At 41.9% G+C, this 19,926-nt stretch overlaps 1 protein-coding gene across 1 annotated transcript in view; it reads left to right on the top strand.

Annotated features, from left to right (window-relative positions):
• Positions 1-9,302: 9,302 nt before the first annotated feature.
• mypn (myopalladin) overlaps positions 9,303-19,926 on the top strand; it is a 105,134-nt gene continuing 94,510 nt past the window's right edge. The window contains exons 1-2 of the mRNA XM_055647172.1: positions 9,303-9,509; positions 15,828-16,781. Of these exons, the coding sequence (XP_055503147.1) occupies positions 15,829-16,781 (953 nt within the window). The 5' untranslated portion in view covers positions 9,303-9,509; position 15,828. The remainder of the gene's footprint in view (positions 9,510-15,827; positions 16,782-19,926) is intronic.

Here is a 19,926-nt window from a genome sequence, read left to right as displayed (position 1 = left end):
TCTGGATTGTAAATAATACAGTTCAAACTTCAAAAATAAATGCGCAGCTTGCCTTCTTAGACATTGTAGTAGAAAGAAGAGAATATATTTTTTAAAGAATTAAAAGCAACTTTTTCATATGATTTCATGAAATCTTCTGAGATGATCAGATATCAATGACTAGACTAAGTGGGACCCGTTGGTTCCCAGTCATATAGGAGGCCTGGTCCCCCAACGCAACCCATTCCTCAACGCAATTTTCCACCACTCACCCATTCCCCCAATGCAAACCGTTCCCCCAACGCAATATTCCATCACCATCACTCACCCATAGCCCCTAACTGTGCAAGCATAGCTCATTTCCCCTCATCCATGAGCACTTCCTCCCCCTCCTCTTCATGTGTGGGAGGGGAGGGAAGTGGGGTGTGTGGCAGGCGGGGGTGGGGAGGGAGGCAAGGTGTAGGAGGGTGGAGATGGTGGTGTGAGGGGAGGGGGACTGTGTGGCAGGGAGGAGATCGGCAGAATTTCTGAACTAATATTTGCATTGCTCAATTGATTCAACATGTGGTGTATTGTGCATATCCTGAGTATCCTCCCTGGCATTGTTCAGGTCCACAGTGTACAAGTCTGAAGTTTCTTTATGGTCTATTAATTTGACCCTATCCAAACATATATCTTTTTCACAGAGATATGTGCAATTTTAATTGTTTGTTGATGTGACTGTGCTCTCGTGTCCCTCGTCTTCTCCCTTCTTGTTCTCTGGATAAATCAATTTGTTGAGTGCGAACAACAACCCACATTATTATTGTTTTGAATAATTATTATGTGACCTATGTTGGAGTCTCGAGAACCAAGATGGTGAACCTGTACAGACTAATATATTGCTACTTTCTGCAAGTTTATATTTCTCACTGAATTATCAAAATACTGCCAATGAGAAACAATATAGAAAAAGCTCAAATACTCAGTGCATGGCGGTGAATGCTGGGATTGGTATTGGTTTATTAATGTCATTCTGTCATTGTCATTATTTGGTGTATTTTGTGCAGATTTGGAGTATTGCCTGCAGTTTTAGTCGCCCTATTCCAGGAAGGATGGAGGCTTTGCAGAAGAGGTTTACCTGAATGCTGCCTGGATTAGAGGGTCTTCGGCTACAAGGGAAAGCAATCTAAGTTTATCCAATCTCTCATTGTAGCTGGAGACACTCTAAACCAGGCAGCATTCTGGTTGAGGAGATACTTGATAGAAGTATACAAAATTATGAGAGGCATAGACAGGGTAGACAGTCAGAACCTTTTTCCTAGGGTGGAAATGCTCAACATTAGAGGGCATAGCTACGAGGTGAGAGGGGGAAGGTTTAATGTTGATGTGCGGGCAAGTTTTTTACAGAGAGAGTGGTGGGGGCCTGGATCACATTGCCAAGGGTGGTGAGGGAGGCAGATGCGATACAGGCGTTGAATGGGCTTTTTGATAGGTAAATGTAAGTTAAAGGAATTGAGAGATATGGATCATGTACAGGCAGATGAGATCAGTTTAACTTGACATCATCGGCACAAACATCGTGGGCTGAAGGTAGGTATGTTACAAAACCTACCTGAATCGTGTCTAAGCATCTGCCCTACCCCGTGTGCGCGATTTTGGCGCTGTTTAGAGGGGGCGGGTTTAAAACGCGATTTTTACTAGGCTGTTCCAATCGAAAATGTTCAGCCTAGTAAATCATTAACGGAAAATCGCTGAAAGACCCCGTCGCAAAAGGTATTATTAGTTTTTATGGCCTTGTATAATATTTATAGTAGTTTAAAAATCACTCTCTCACTCCGCAACCTCTCGCAGCCCCAGGGTTTTATAAAGCAAACAATTAAAGGTATGTACCTTATTTTTACATTAAATGGGGCTTGTATATAACCCTGTGTATAAAGTTTTCTATAGCGAGTAGCTCATTTTGGGCTCTTTATATCCCGCAGTATTTTTCTGGGCATTTGAGGGCACAAATCCAGCGCAATGTGAACGTTCTAAACCAGCGCGTTCACAGGAACCCACTAGAAAGCCGATTTAAATTGACTTTAATTTACAGCAATTGAACACTAAATTCCTTCCATTTGGCCTATAATTGATGTAAATGAAATTTAAAAATCATGTTTTATTGTGAATTATTTGTGAATATTATTTGGACACTTGGGCTATTTAAAAATGTTAATCATTTATTAAGAAATGGATAGATGTTTAGATTCAGTAATTGAAGTTTGAAATTAGCTACAATTGGGTAACTAACTAATTATATGCTTTAATTTCAGGTCATCCAAGTAAGATTATTTTATATTTGTTTCAGAATGCTTCAATCTATGATAACTGAAAATTTCATTCAGTTCTCTTAATTTTTAAGAAGGTTATGGGCTTTTGACTGTCCACGATCACAGCTTTTTTGTTATGTCCATAGAAAATCAATAGGGAACAAGATGCTAATTTCCGAGTATGAAAATGGCCATAACTTTTTTATTACTTGAGATATGAAAGTGAATTAGGTGTCAAATTAAACTTCTTTTTATGCTTTATCTGATGGGATAAATTGCAGACTTGATTTTTTAAATCTCAAAATTTTGTAACATTGCTACTGAAGGGCCTGTTTTCAAGTGTTGTTCAATAAATCACCAGATTCAGACAACAGTTTGATTCACTCAGTAATTTATTACACTACTAAATAAGGCACGTAACTCAAGTATCCCCGAATATCCCCAAACTCACTCGCAAACTCATCAGAGCATGCCCCAGGATGTTTCGTTGTTGATCACCTGGCATCGTTCGCGACATGGTTCAAGGCTGAGGTTCTCTCACCGAAAGAGCGCCCAACACCATCCTTTATGGCATTTCTTATCAGAGCAGACCGTGCCACTGCCCCTCCCCGAGCCAATCATAAGGCCCTCTGTCTGCAACGTTTCAGCGTTACTGGCGGCAGAGAGCGTGGATGGTCTACCCAACTATTGCTGTTGTGTTTTGTTCACCAACGCTAAGCTTTCCCATAGAATGGCCTGGGAAAGGCTGCGTTCCCAGACAATGCGAGTCCCCACACTTGGACAGGTGTAAGGTCAATTCTAGGAGATAATACAATCTTGTTTTCAAGAGTCTATGGAATATAGGGCTGCTAATTTAGATGATAACTCCATTCCACATTTTAGCTGAAATTGTTTGTTTAACCCTTACACTACACTCCACGCCTTGGAGTATTCAGCCTACATTAGCGCCCATCTAACTACATGTTACTATACAAATATAAATCAAAAGTACAGTATAATAATTATATCTCTATGAATATGAGGTGATTATGTGTCAAACTAACTATCCATGCCGTAATGGCATGTGTTATGTGTTCTTTCAGACACCGAGCTAGTCTCGGATGTCTCTGTGAAAGCAAAGCTTATCTCAATGGCCTTGCAAGCATCCCCATGTACTGGCTCTTTTTAATCAGCCCAAGCATGCAAAGTGGTGTTTTGAACACAATTTCACCTCGCATTAATCCCATACACCCCAAATCCCGCTGCATTCAGCCCACAAGTTCAATACCACCCATCCACCCTCTTGGCATTCCTCACAAAGCAGTAGGGAAACACACAATTGCAGAATATTATGCTAACTACAACTAAAACAAGCCCAGTCACCAGCGATTGCATAATAATATGCCCCCAACCTCTGAATACCCAAGACCACCAATTCCACCATGCACTCTCCCTGGCCTTGTCGTGCAGCTGTTTACCAACGTTATTCAAGGCCTCAACCTGTTGTCGCATGTGGGCCACCAGGTTTGTAATGTTTTCACTGGCATCCGGTATGTAAGTGTAGCATTCTCTCCCTATGATGGCACAAATCCCCCCTTTCTCGGCTAGTAGGAAGTTCAGGGCCATGCGATTCTACAAGGTGACAGTTCGTATTGCCACCATTTTGGCACTCAGGGCTGGGATAGCCTGCCTTGACTCTGCTAGCCCCAGAGTGATCCTATTGGCTGATGTGGGACATGTGCACAAACTCAGTTTACGTCGGTACGCATGCAGGAGCGAGAGATAGGCGTTTGATTCCGTGCAGACAGGCGGTGCAGCAACCAGCACTGCCAGAAGTAACAGCCCACCCCATCGTCTGGTATACATGATGCGCCTCGCGGTTGTTCTGTAGAGAGAGGGCGGAGCAGGCTCACTCTCGCCTGGTTAAGCGCTGTAAAGGTAGACGTATACAATAGGTTTATCCTCCCCGGTCACCATAAGCCACTGCGTATTGCGCTGCGCAAATAACTTCCGCCTAATGAGGGTGTCCCTGGCCGGGGACCGAAACCCACACCTTCTGGGCGTCTTCCTGATGTTCCTTCGTTGGTGTGAGTCACCTGGCTCGACTGCAACAGCCAGATGTTGGCTCATGGGTGTCCCCCCTGCAACAGGTCATTGGTTCAAGTTGTTTACTGCTTCCTGTAACACAAGGGCACCTTGAGCATGTGGGAGGAGGTTAGTGTATGTATCTGCTCTTTTAGTAGACCATTCATATGGTCCATACGGGATGTGGAGGGTCCACTGCACCCCATTATCAGATACCCGCTGTTGTACTCTGTTACCGGTAAAGTGGGACCCGTTTTCAGACTGAATCTCCTATGGGGTGCCATACACAGCCATTAGCTGGTGCAGGCCTCGTAACTCCCACCCCTGGGAATGCCACTGTGTTATCCATACAGCCATACCATTGGCAACCGCCCAGGAGTCGGTGTAAAGTCGGACTGGAGTGTTGTCATTGGACAAAGAGAAGGCGGCTGCCTGCCAGACGGCCTTACCTGCAACCCAATGACTAGAGCCATCGGTAAACCATGCCTGTTGTTTGTCAGGGGAGAGGTCAGAAAATGGGACCTCCCAAGCAATGGGGGAGGCAGGGGTGTTTCAGACCCGGGTACTGGGTCACCTCCCAAGGGAAGGGCCATGACCTCCTCATGCAAACGGCTAACACTGTTGCGGCCTTTCTCAGTCCTATCAGAGATGTACTATTTTCATTTTACAATTGAGGAGCACTGTGCACGTTCCTCCTTCTGGGAGACATTGGCGGACTTAACCTAGGTCATAATAGGTAAGTGAGGGCACATAACCACTATCGCACCCGCCGTAAGGTGCTCGGTAGAAAGGAGTGCCAAGTAAAATGCAACCAACTGTCGTTCAAAGGGCAAATATCGCGCGGTGGGATCAGGAAATATCTTTCTCCAAAAGCCGAGACACGGCTGCCGTTCGTCATGCTGGGGCCACAGACTCCACTGTCTCACGAGCAGTAGCCGAAACCTGCAATTCAAAAGGGGCATTCTCCCTCCGTAAAGCAAGCAGGAGCGCTTGTTCCACCACTCTCTTAGCCATCTCAAAGGATGCCTGCTGGTCAGCGCCCATTCAAAGGTGGCTTTTTTTCTGGGTCACATGGTACAGGGGGCAAAGCAGCATAATAAGGTGGGGGGTGTGCTGTCGCCAATACCCAAAAGGCCAACAAACCGCTGGGCCTCCTGTTTTGGCAGCGGGACCTCAGCAGTGAGAATCTTTTTCGGGCCTTTTCTGGGATGTCCATGTGGCCGGCTTGCCGCTGATAACCCCAAAAAAAACCCCACTTTGGTTTGGGCCCTGGACCTTAGCTGGGTTATCTGCCCACCCACAGGATTTAAGATGCAGAAGGAGGGAGTCAAGGGCCTCTGCCACAACCTCTTCACTTGTGCCCTGCAGTAAAATGTCATAGATGTAGTGGGACACAGTGACCCCATCGGTGAAGGTAACCTTGGCTGGATCATGTGCAATAAGGCCGTGGCAGAGGGTGGGGCTATGGACATACCCCTGCAGTAGAGGTGTAATGTCGTCCAGCCCAGCTAAAGGCAAATTGGTCCTGGGAATTGGGATAGAGAAAAAAGCATTGGCAAGTTCAAGTGCAGCATCCCAATTTCTCCCCTTCCTGCTCACAATATCCTCAGCAATGGTGACAACATCCGGCACAGCGGAAAACAGGGGAGAGGTCTTTTTATTCAACTGGCGGTAATCGATTGTCCGCACGGGCCAAACATGGCTGTTATAGAGGGAAACCGGGGGACGAATAACCCATGACGAGAGGACCTCGGACCGTCTCACCAATTTCCTTGGTACCACCCGGGAACAATATTAGGCAATATGGACCACAAGAGGACGGTGGAGGAATATACAAGGGCTCCCATTTTGCAGATCTCACTAGTACCGTGGTGGTAGCAACTTCGTGGGTAGTTTTAATGGTGGCCCCGCGTAACACGTCTGAATCTTGTTTTCAAGAGACTATGGAATGTAGGGCTGCTAATTTAGCTGATAACTCCATTCCACATTTTAGCTGGAATTCTCTCTTTAACCCTTACACTACGCCGTGCTGTACTGTTCTATGTTCTATGTGTACTGAGATCCAATGAACCTCTTTCTCGTGCATGCTATCCAGGCAAATCAGACATACCTGAGCACTCCTTAGCAAAAGAGCACCAACAACAGTGCAGAACATAGTGTTACAGCTGCAGACAAAATCCAGGTAGAAAAATAATGCAAGAACCACAACCAGATTTGGAGATCTAGAATTTGTCTTAGTTGATGAGAGGAGATGGCAGTGCAATGAAGAATCTAAAGTTAAAGTGGAATATGGGGGTGAAAGTGGTGGTGGGGGCGGTTAGGCTTGGCGAACTATATGCTGACATTTGTTTCCTTTGATAGGCAAATCTAGATCTGGGAACATTGTTTCAAAATAAGGATTCACCCATTTAAAATATTGATGAGAAAGAATTTCCTCTTCCAGAAAGTTGTGATATTTGGAATTCATCACGCCAGATAAATGTGGAGGCTGAATCATTGAGTCATGGAGTCGTACAGCGCTGAAACGGGCACTTCAGCCCTATATGTACATGTTGACCAAGATGCCCTGTCTACACTGGTCCCACCTGCTGGCATTTGGCCCATCTCCCTCCAAACCTTTCCGATCCATGTACCTGTTCAAATGCCTTTTAAATATTGTTATAGTACCTGCCTCAATTACTTTTTACTGGCATCTTGTTCCATATACCCATCACCACTGTGTGAAAATATTGCCCATCAGGTTTCTGTTAAATCTCTCTACTGTCCACTTAAACCTATGGCCTCAGGTTCTTGATTCCCCTGTTGTGAGCAAAAGACTCCGTGCATTTACCCTACCTATTCCCCTCATGATCTCATACTCCTCTTTATGATTATCCCTCATCATTTTGTGCTCCAGGGAATAAAGTCCTAGGCAGCTCAACCTCTCCCTATGACTCAGGCCCACAAGTCCTGGCAACATCCTCGTAAATCTTCTTTCCAGTTTAACAGCATCCTTCCTATAGCTGGGTGACCAAAACTGAACACAGTACTCCAACTGTGACATCAGCAACGTATTTTACAACAGTAACATAACGTTCCAATTTCTATGCTCAAGACCCTGACTGATGAAGGCGAATATACCTAAAGCCTTCATGACCACCTACACTTGCAAAGATAAAAAGTGCAAGATAAGATAAGGATAGAAGAGGCATGAAATGAGAAAGAATATAGATGGAAGGAGACGGAGGAAGGGGAATGGGAGGAATTAGCATGTATCCGGGCGGGGGACAGGGAAGACAGGAAAAGAGGGAGAGGGGCTGTTTGTTGATCACCTAAAATTGGAATATGCGGTTAGCTTACAACCTAATGGCATGAACATTGAGAAACTGCAGGTGCTGGTTTACAAAAAAAAAGATGCAAAGTGCTGGAGCAGCTCAGCAGGTCGGGTGGCATTTCCACAGAACATGGACAGGTGACATTTTGCATTGGGTTCCTTCTTCAGGCTGATTGTGTGTTTGGGGGGGGGGGGGTGAGGAAAACTGGAAGAGATGAGGAGCAGGACACAGCTTGACAGGTAGTTGGTTCGTACAGGTGATGGGCGAGCGGGGCGGGGGGGGGAGGGGGGGTTAGGTTTGATAGGCAAATGGTGGACAAAGACTAGAAATGAAAAGAGAGAAGATGAGAAGATTGAAAAGTTACAAATTGTGAAGCTAGAAAAAGGAATGTAGATGAAAGGAGAGGTATGGACCATATATGCCTTCCAATATTAGCTTGGGCTTGAAATATAAGAGCAGGGAGCAGAAACAGACCCCTCAGCCCACCAACTCCATGCCAACCTTCAATCAACTGTTCACACTGGTTCTACGTTATCCCCCTTTCTCATCCACTCTGCACACTTGGGGCAATTTACAAAGGTCAATTAACCTACAAATCTGCACGTCTTTGGGGTGTGGAAGGAAACCGTAGCACCCGAAGGAAACTCCCAATGTCACAGGGAGAATGTAGAAATTCTACACAGTCGGCACCTGAGGTTAGGATTGAACAAAGTTTCTGATGCTGTGAGGCAGCAGTTGCCACCCATTATAGCCCACTGTTATAAAACATTGCTTAGGCCTCAGTTGCAGTATTATGTACAGTTCTGGTTACTACCCTATTACAATATGTAATTACATTGGAGAGGGTGCAGAGGAGATTCACCAGGGTATTGCAAAGGCTGAAGCTTTTGGGTTCCGAGGAGAGAGTGGGTTGGCAGGGTTTATTTGCCTTGGAATGGAGGAGGCTGAGCTATACAAAATTATGAGGGACATGGGTAGGGTGGATAGGTTTTTCTCCTGAAGCAGAGGTGTCTGAAATTAGATAGCAAAGGTTTAGGGATAAGGGAATGTGAGGAAGACCCTTCTTCACCAAGATTGGAATTTGAAACGCACTGCCTGAGTGGCTAGTGGAGGCGTGTACTTTTATGACATTTAAGAAGTATGGGCACTTAAAATGCTAAGATGTAGAAGGCTACAGACCAAATGCTGGTAAATGGGATTAGTATAGTTGGTCGACATGAACATGTAGGGCCGAAGGTCTTGATCCTGTTGTGTATGTCTATGTCTAAATCAGCATTCAAATCTTTGCCTCTGAAACAACTGACATGTCATTCCTATTTTTAGTAGCAACCCACTTGTTAAACAGTCATTGGAGAACATAACGAAACATGCTTCTGTATTTTATCTACAGTATACTCTTTAGAATTTTTATAACTTGCAGGGAAGTAAGTATGCACTCCCATTTCCCATTTATTGAGGATCAACACTGACCAGCCAGTCAAGATTTCTGGAATGTTCACAAGAGAATTTCTAAAGGTTCAGCTACTGAATCGATGCCTTAGGTGTTGCTATACTTTACTCATAACCTCCTATCCAATGAGGTGTGACAGTTGCCAGGCACGTGGTTTGACCTCCCTAAAATATCTTCAGACTCAGTGTGCTGACAAATGTAACTGGTACTGTGGTGACAGGTTACCCAGTGCTTCTTCCCACTATCTCATCAACGTCAAGGTTAACTCTGTATCAACCTCCGGACTGTTAGTTTCTCTTGTCCCGGGGGCCTGCAGGATTGCAGTGCTGCCCTCCTTTCATCTACAACTTTTACAGGGTACCTTCCACCGCTAGATTTTCATGTCATACCATCCACTGGGCCAGTCAGAAGGTATTGTTTTAATAGTTTAATGCAGAATTGATGACTTAAAGTGTTAATAGAAATCAATGTTGAAATGTAAGTAACTTGCTCTTTGAATGGTAACTCGCAGAACGAAAAATATTTGCCAGACCACCGTATTTCTGCTTAACAGATGCAACTGTTAAATTCCAGTGCTGGGATTCCTATTTAAACTTTGTCATTGGATTTTATTTGGGTTTGAGCTCACGACTTTTCACAGGGTATATTTTTATCTTGTTAAGAGACTAAACCTCTTGCTGTTTTGCGATTTGTCACACATGCCTTAGATATCAGTGACATCACGGCTTTTATAGAAAGATTTCATTTCCAAGTACATCATGAGAACCATTTCTAACATTCAGTTTATATCTTGATCACTATTTGAAGCAACTTTAAGGTGAATCAAATGCTGCTTTGATTTTTGTGTAGTAAAATGATATCACAGACTATAATTAGATGAATGCTTAGGGTATTTGCTCACAAAATCTACATACACAACAGCTGCAGAAAGAGCTCTGTTGGAAGGGCAATGTTTCCTCTGCTGTTCTCTGAGATTTGAGTGTCAGTAACATGTGGTCAGCCCAAAGAGATCTGTACCAGTAACATAGACTAGTACTGCAGATTTTATGCTCTCAGCCTGCATTTTATGCATAGAATGTTCAGTTTCAATCATGAAGGAAAAAGCCTCACCTAAATCTGAAAACAACGTTTCAAAAAAGATACCCTGCCAGTGCAGTATATGATAAATTATGATGTTACAATTTATCTCAACCAATTATTCCTTTATTGAGGTTGGATAATTAATAACATTACAATTGAATTTTTAAATGAGATGTATAAAATAGGATATCTAAGGCTAGAATGTGGAAATCTACCAGCTTGAAAGCATGGACATATACTGAAATAAGTAGGCAGAGAGAAGCTAATAGAATTTAAAAACAAAAATTGCATTACCCATAGATTTATTTTTGTGGAATGTGGGCTTTACTGGCAAAGCCAGCATTTTTCCCCATTTCTTTAATTGCCCTTGAGAAGGCATTGAGCTACATTTATTAACTTTTGCAGTCTTAAGGAGTTAAGATATATTTGAAAGATAGGATGGCAAGTGACTTGGAGGTAAATTTGTAGATGGTATGTTTTCTTGGTGATAGAAGTTGTGGCTTTGGGAGTATTTGCAGATGGTATGTTTTCTTTGTGATAGAAGTTGTGGCTATCGGAGTGGTCCAGCAGAATAACTGCAATGCATTTTGTACATGCACCCTGATGCTAATATGTATCATTGGTGAAGAGAATGAATATTTAGGATGATTAATGGCGCTAAAAGTGCCAATCTAGAGAGCTGCTATGTTCTGGATGAGGTTGAGCTTATTGGATGTTATTTGAGCTGCACACTTCCAGGTAAGTGGAGAATATGCTATTGTTCTCCTGGCCTGTGGTTTGTAGATGGTGGAAAGACTTTGGGGTATCAGGAGACGAGTTATTTGTAACGGGATACTTAACCCCTAACCTGCTTTTAGAGCCACAGTTTTCTGTGTCCAGTCATGTTGTGTTCCTGCTCAATAGTAATCCCTACTCTTCTAAAAAATGTGTTGGTAAGGGACTCAATAAAGGTAATGTATTTGAACATCAAGAGGAGGTTATTTATCACCTGCACTTTTGTGATGGGAATATTACATGTCACTTACCAACCCATGCCTGAATGTTCTCTGGGTTTTGCTTCATGCCAGCATAAAATGCTTCATTCATTGAGTAGTTGTGAATGGAATTGCGCTTTTTGGAATCATCAGAGAGCAAATCACTTCTGACACGATGGAAAGAAAATCATGAAAACAACTAGAGATAGTGAGGCCTAGGACACTGTCATCTTGAACTCCTGCAATAGTGTACCCAGGCTGGGATAATTGACCGTCAATAATGCCAACAATCTTCCTTTGTGCAAGAAACAATGCAACAATTGGAGCATTTTCCCCTTGATGCAGTTCGACTTTGTTTTTGCCAGTGTGCCTTGATTTGTCAAATGTCGCCTTGATGTCAAAGACACTCTCATCTCAAATCTGGAATTCCACTTGTTTCATATTTGGTCATGGCTATGGTGAGATCTGGAGCTAAGTGAACATGGGAAAGCCCAAAATGGATATCAGTAAACATGTTAGTGGAGAATAGATATTGCTTGAAAGCACTGTTGATGATATATTTCATAACTTAGTGGATGATTGAGAATTGACTGGTTTGGAGGTAATTAGCTGGAATAGATTTGTTCTTTTTTGTGATAAGGACATACCTGACCAGTTTTCCATGTTGTCGGCTTGATATCTGTAGCTCTCAGCCATTTCCTGATATCAGATGAAGTATCTTCTGTTATGGTGACAATCTGAGCAAGAAGTATGTCATTGACATGATACCTCCAGCTGAATTTGGTTGTGAATGTTTTAGCCTTGTCTTCAGCATTTGTGTTCCCCTTTTAGTGAGAATGGAGATGTTCTTGGAGCCGCTAAGCTCCATTAGCTATTTAATTGTCCACCACCATCCAGCACTGCAGAAGTTTGATCTAACCCATTGGTTGTGGGATGTTTTGCTTGATATTTTTGCTGCTTAGCATGCAAGTAATCCTTTGTTGTAGTTTTGCCAGGTGAGCAGATATGCCTTGTGCTGCTCTTCTGCATCCCTCATCAAAACAAGGTTGATCGTCTGGTTCCTTACAACAATGGGCAGAGTAATTTGATGGACCATGAGGTTACAGATTGTGGTGATGTATATTAGAGTGATAAGTACTTAAAGCAAGGAAACAGGCTCTTTGGCATATCGAGTTTGTGAGGCCTTCAATCATCCTTTTACACAAATGCTACATTAGTTCCTTTATTTTTCACCCTATTTTTCATCAGCTCCCTATTGTTTTCTGAATAAATTACTTCTTTGACAACTTGAAAGCAACTGACCAGAAATGAAACTTATGAAAATTAATGTGATTTTCAGAAGCAAAGTTATTTAAACACAATGACTACAAAATGAAAATGAATGCAATAGAACAGCATAGTACAGTACAGGAACAGGTCCTTCAATTCACAATGTCTGTGCCGAACATGATGCCAAGACCAAATCTCATCTCCCTGCACGTAATTCTTATCTCTCCATTCTTTGAATTTCCATGTGCCTTTCCAAAAGTCTCTCAAATGCCACTATTGTATTTGCCTCCACCACCATCTCTGACGGCACGTACCAGTCCATCACCACCCTCTGTGTAAAAAAAAAAAAAAACTGTTCCGCACATCTCGTTTAAGCATTGCCCCTCTCAATTTAAATATGCCCTTTAGTACTTGATATTTCCACACTGGGAAATAAGTTCTGATTGTGTAATGATTACAAAATAATTAGAATGGGAATCGGGCAACTACAATACATAGACCTCAGCTCAGATGTGCTGGGTTTATATTTGTTTACTGCCCCAAGCTCCCACTGGGTGTGAAGGGAATTCCTTTGTTTAGCTTCCCAGTATTAGTATTACACCCACATAAAACCATAATGGAGCTTTTACTAGATGAAAGCATGTCCCCAATTGTAACTCCAAGTAGCATTTGGAGCAGGTGACCTTTGGTTTTACTTTGTGGTAAATTAGTGAAGTCTTAAAATGGCAACGTAATTGTCTGCCACCATCAGTTCACATCTGGATATTTTTTATAGTTTGGACATAATGATCCATATATACCTCTGCTGGCATCCAGCTGTTCACACTACCTACCTTGCCGAGAAACCTATTTTTAGGAGCCACTTTTGTAGAAGTGCTGCTGACTCTGTGCTCTATGGACCCAGATTTAATTCTGACCTTCAACATTGTCTATGTGGAATTTGCCCATTCTCCCTGTGACCTTATGAGTTTCCCTCAAGTGCATTGGTTTCCTTACAAATCCTCGCATCTATGCTGGTGGTTTAATGGCTAATGTAAACAGTCCTTTTGTATAGTAAGTGGAAAAAATAAATCAAAGGGAAATTGATACCCTTGCGATCGATAAGTTCAAGCAACGAGAGGGAGAATGAGACTGGTGGCATTTGCTCTGCTGGGAGTCGACATTGACCCATTTTCACTAATGGCCTCTTGTTTTAGGTTATGTAAGTGAATAAGAAATGAGAATAAACATTGATAAATCTAATGGAGAAGCCTGAAACGAGAAGTGCCAATTCAAGTTAAGTTGAGTTTATTGTCATATGCTCAAGTAAGATGTGGTACAGGTACATGGAAATCTTGCTTTAAACAGCATCATGGGCACATAGACTCAGACAACATACAAAACATACATTACACAAGACAATGAAAAAAGGACGATTGTGGGCAAAAGAAAGGCACAAGTGTAAAACTCAATTAGAAAACAATTCCATGCTCGTGCAAGAGGTGGTCCTTGGTGTTCTGTTGCTGTGGTATGATTAGGTTTGCACAGGTCAGTTCAAGAATCTGATGGTTGTAGGAAAGGCATGACAAAGATGGTGGGGATCTTTGATGATATATGCTGCCACCTTGAGACAGTGTCTTATGTAGTTACTTTAGGACATTGGGTAGGACTGTGCCTGTGATGGATCAGGCAGCCTTGGGAGATCTGGAGAATCAATCCTGCTTTCTTTAGCCCTCAAAATACTAAAAACAAACTTTGGGCTATGGATGTATCTCCCAGAAGCTGTGACTCAATCGAAAATACATTACTCAGCCATAAATCCATAAAGTATATCATCAGCGATTGCTTTGTTTATTTTTAACAAGGCCCAAATACTTTCTGGTGAAAAAACTGACGATTTTGAAACCAGTGATTTCACCCATCAGCTGTAGCCCGATTTGAAGCAGGAATATGCTTCTTTAAGTAAGATTGAGCAGACTTTGCTGCTGGACTGGTGCATGAAGTAAATAGCCGGTCTGATCACAATTTCTAAAATGTCTCGTGTTTTCCTCGTGATTTGATCGAGTAGAAGATCGGATAGAAGATCAAGGCAAAGATGGAATATCCTGCCAAGAACCAAGCTAATTCTGGACAACCATGCCCATCATGAACTTTGAGAAATTGACAGACTCACATCTTGAGCAGAAATGGTTTTGGTGACCTCTCATGGATAGTAAGCATGGTTAGCTCTCTCTCTCTCTTCACCACTTTTGCTTCAATATTTATCCACACAGATTGCCACTTGCTACTGCCCCTTCTCAGTAGTAGCACAATAAAAAGAAGCTCTGCACATCCGCACAGTCCTTTATAACATTCGCTTTTTGTCATTGCAGTTCAGGGCTGCGAAGAGTATTGGGACGAGGACTAAAACTAAAATCTAACCACCCATTTCATCGGGCTGCCAGATCTAAATCAGTGCTTTGTCACTTAGTGATGAGTAATATTTCTACCCAGTCATAAACTGGTGTGAAAAACACTATGACATGACTATCTTAAGTACCATCCCAGCTCTTAAGTCTTTTACATTTTCTGTAGTCCTTCATGAAGTTGATCATGGAAGGGAATCCTTCAGGAAAGGCACTGCAATGAATTTGCTTGTTTTCAAGTGCAGCACTGAGATTGCGGTTCCCAGGTCAATTTGAGAAAATCATAGATGAGCTATTATGTCATAAGAAACCAAGTCCCGATGGGCAGAAGGAGCCCAGTTGCAGAAACCTCCCAGTAAGCAGCTTGCCAGTGGATATGCCATTCAAGATATGAATTAAAGGATCCATGGGGTCACCATGCTTGCCTCACACATGCAGTAATACCATGTGCCTGAAGGTCTTGTAACAAATGTTACCTCTGGTTCACCATTTCAGATGTGATTGCTTGACTCAATCACAATAATGACTCACAACAATCACCCAGCTTGCAAATGAAATTTGTGTCCCATACAGGCAGTCCTATATTTATTCAAATACAGGTACCAGGTACTGACACCACTTCAGATAGTTAAATGATTGAATTCCATATCATTTGACAGTCTGCCCTTAACTATCCTCATGATTCTGGGCTTTTGCAGCCTCCAAAACATTCACGTTGTTGTTTGCGACCTGTTGGCTGTGACAAATTCTCTGCTGATGTTTTCACTTTCTCCCTTTCAGTGAAGTCCAGAGCAAAACTGTGTATTTAGATCCCACCTCACCTCATGATAGTTCGTGAATGCTCCATTAGGTTAATGTTAAAGAGATCCAAATAAAAAGACTGGTACATGCCTAATGATAACATGTTGCATATGCATTTGTAAAGATAGCATAAATTTAAAGGATTTTTGGTTCACTTAACAACATTCGATTATTACAGCAGAAACTGAAAGTATAACTTGGATTTTTCTTATTCATGATAGAATGCAAGAAGATAACTGCGATGCCTCCACCTCCATAACTCAGCTTCTGAGGGAGAGTTATTTAGCTGAAGTCCGAATACAACAAGAGCATGGCGAGAAAAGCCGATTAGAAGGTCTCTCACAGCATTCTCACTATGGCAGTAAATCCGGGGATTCCCAGGATTTAGATGGTCAGGATGAATCTCCTGACCTATCTGCATTTTTGAGCCAGGAAGAATTGGACAAAAGTGTAGATTTGGCTCATCAAGCTATTGGCCTATGCTCACATGAAGTGAACAAAGATGAAAAGCAGATCACTTTAAACATCCCCAACAAAGATTCTTCTGACATTTGCAAACCAACAGGGAACAAAAAAGTTTCAGAATTGAAAGGTTCCTCAGAGAAATCTAATAACATTTCTTATCAGTGTGAAAATTTCAGCAAGAGCTCCTGCAGCTCAAAAGAAATTTTCAAAGAATTAAAAAAGCAACCAAAGACCACTCCTTGCAGTACAGAAAGTGAGTCCAAAAAAGATTACTTGAGTAAAGCTGCAGATTTCATTGAGGAGTTATCTTCGCTCTTTAAAACAAACAGTTCAAAACGAGTTAAACCTAGAACCTGTAAAAGCTCTCGAAGTAGGGCACAAGCAAAATCTCATTCACGAACTCAACATTCAAATTGGTCTGTTGATGAGAGGGAAAGGGCACACGTTCCATTTTCTGCACAAGTGTGTGATGAAAGCATACCAAAGCAAGAATCTGAAGAAATAGCACAGGCTCCAGTTCTCCCGGCTTCTACTGAAAAAATTACGATAGAAGCTGAAAACAATGAAGTTCAGTCAAAGCATTTATCTATTGAAGATACCAAAGGAGATCCACCACGATTCAGCCAGCGACTGAAGAGCAGGGAAGCAGCAGAGGGAAGCAGAGTCCAACTTGAATGCGTTGTGACAGGATTACCAAAACCTGAAGTGAGGTAACAGCCGTATATTTTCTGTATTGTTTTAAAAGCATACATTTTTGCTTGTTAAAAGATCCCTGTGTGTTCTGTGAGTAATTTATTGATCATAATATTAAATGTTTGGAAACGTGTGTTTATGCGCTTGATTCAAGTTTGGGTTGCAACTGAAAAGCCTTGGGCAAGCTGTGTGAAAAGTGAACCTGTCCTACATAGCAAAACACATTAAAACCTGCACCACATACATTGTATATTTTATTAAGCATATTGTATGTGCAGAGAGGGATGACATGGTGGGTACGTGAAAAGATGTTGCTAAGGCTAAAGATTAATATTTATGAAGAGAAATTGACTGAGCCTTTTGGCCCGAATCCCTTGAAACCATTTCTGTTCATGTACATATCCGAATATCTTTTAAATGCTGTTATAGGACCTGCCTCCATGATTTTCTCTGACAGCTTGTTCCATAAACTCTCTGTGCGAAGAAGTTGCACTTCGGGATCCTATTAAATCTTTCCTTTCTTACCTTAAACCTATATCCTCTGGTTCCTGATTCCTCTACGCTAGATAAAAGACTCTGTCCGTTCACCTTATCTAAACTCCCCTCGTACATCTCTAGAAGATAACCTCTCAGTCTCCTGAGCAACAAATTATAAAGTCCTAGCCTCTCCCTTTCGCGAGTCCCGACAATATCTTCGTATATCTTCTCTGTACTCTTTCCAGCTTAATGGCATCTTTTCTATAGCAGAGTGATGGACTCCTCTTATGCCATAATTTTGTGTGAATCTCTACGATTAGAATGATTTATGATTTGAAAGGGAACATACCTGTGGTGATTTTTTTTTCCCAATCACCTGCTACTGTTCATTTTTAGTGGCTGCAACAATGGCATTTTGATGGTGGGGAAATTAAATATTTAGGAGTCATAGGTGGAATACAAGAAAGTGGGTGGCATTTACCTGGACAGTATCAAGCGGCTTAAAATTCTGTTGGAGCTGCATCATCTGGATATTTAGCAGTTTTTCCATCACAATCCTAATTAGAGGACTATAAATTATGGAAAAACTTTGAGGAGTCAAGAGGTAAGTTACCTGCAGTAGAAAATCCAGCTTCTTAACTGCGCTCATCAGTGTTTATGTGGCTGAGCCAGTTGCATTTCTAGCCAATGGTGGGGGACTTGGTCATGGTAATGCTATTGACTGTCAACGATATGTGTTTAGACTCTCACTTGCTTTAGATGATCATTTCCTGATTCTTATGTGGTGCAAATGTATCTTGCCATTTATCAGACTATGGTGTCATATTATCTAGGTCTTGCTGCATGCAGGCACAGATTATTTCATTTTCTGAGAGCTGTATGTGAAAATAGGACATGCATTAAGATCTTTTAGCTGGTATATCTGTTGCTCTATTATTATCATCAAGACGGGGGTGGGGTGGGGGGCATAAGAATATAACTACAATATTCTTTGTGAAGCTAAGTGACCAAATGCAAAATAGCCTAATTATCAATATCCTATCCACTAAAAGCAGGATAAATCCACAACAGTCAAGAACCAGTAAATATAAGTGTAAAGATTTGCATTAATGAAGCACTTTCTAGAAATCTAAAAACACTAGCTAATTAAGTAATTTTGAAGTGTATCAGTAGCCATTTTACACACAGTAATCTTTCACAAAATGCAGTGTGATAATCTCCAATAAGATATTTGGGAAATTATGGTTGCAGGAATAATATTAGCAATGATACCAAAGATAATTTATTTGCTTTGTTACAAAATAATAACCTGGGAATGGCATAACTAAGTACTATTACAGGTCCCTCTGTAAGACTCCCGCTGAAGTGTCAATCTGGATATTTGTGCTGAAGTCTCTGGAGTGGGACTTGAACTCAAAGCAATCTAACTCTGGTAATGAAAATGTAACCACTTGAGTCACAGCTGATATTGTTACTACAGTCTCAATATGTGAGACGGGAGGGATTGTCAATACTGCCTTTAGTTTCCCCTTTATACATAATAGGTGCAGGAAAAGGCCAGTTGTGCCTTGAAGCTGCTTCACCTTTTGATAAGATCAACTTCAATATCAATTGTATCAACACCATTTTCCTGAATCCCATTTCCTTTGATTCCTCTGATACCCAGAAATCTATTGTAGAATTAGAGTTTATCACAGGACCTCTCAGCACAGAAATAGGCCCTTCGGCCCACCATGTCCTTGCTGACTGACAATATTTTATAAAGTTGTACAAAAATGTCCCTGCTCTTGTATTTCAAGGTGCAGTTATTGAAGGTGGGCATCCCGTTTGCCTTCTCTTTCTGTGCTGACCTTGCTAACCTATCTCTATTAATCACATTTACCAGGACTGGTCTGTAGCCTGGGTGATTCATAAGCTTCTTTGGTTGCTTCTTGCATGTCTGTGAGGGAATCTACCTCTATTACCGCCATCACTGAAAACCCTTCCAGAGGTCTGTTCTTTGTAACTTAGTCCTCACCTTAAATCTACACCCTCTGTTCGCAGACATTTCTGCCAAGGGGAAGTATGCCTTTACTATCTATCAATATTATCTATCTATGTCTCTGATAGTTTTGTGCACTTCCATTGTCTTCGCACAACCTCCTGTGCTCCAAGTTGAACAAACGTAGCTTCATTCAGTCCCTCCTTATAACTGAAGCATTTGACTCGGCCAACTTCTTGGTGAATGTTCTTTCCACTCTCTCTGGTTCTTCCTGTAGTGTATCGAGCAAAACTATGCATAATATTCTAGTTGTGGCCAACCAATGTTTTATAAAGTTGTACCAACGCTTTCCTCCTCTTGCATTTTATATCACTGCAGATGATGGGAAGCATCCTGTGTGTCTTCTCTTCCTAAACACTCCCTTTCAGGGATTGGTTTCAGTTTTGAATGAAGTCAATGCTAGTGACTCCACAATACTTCAAGTAAAGAATTCCAAAAGATTAACCAGCCTCTGATGAAATGTTCTTGTTACATCTGTCTTAAATGATCTACCTCTTATTTTGAGATTCAACCATGAGAATCCTGCTTCCTGTATCTAACTTGATGAGATCTCAAAGAAGTTTCAGTGAGGTAGTCTCTCAATCTTCCAAAGAATAGAAGAGCAGCCCACTCATTTTTTTAAATTATATGGCACACCCACCATT

This window comes from Leucoraja erinacea, chromosome 15, assembly GCF_028641065.1.
Source record: "Leucoraja erinacea ecotype New England chromosome 15, Leri_hhj_1, whole genome shotgun sequence".
Lineage (NCBI taxonomy): Eukaryota > Metazoa > Chordata > Chondrichthyes > Rajiformes > Rajidae > Leucoraja > Leucoraja erinaceus.
This window is presented reverse-complemented; position numbering and strand designations above follow the sequence as displayed.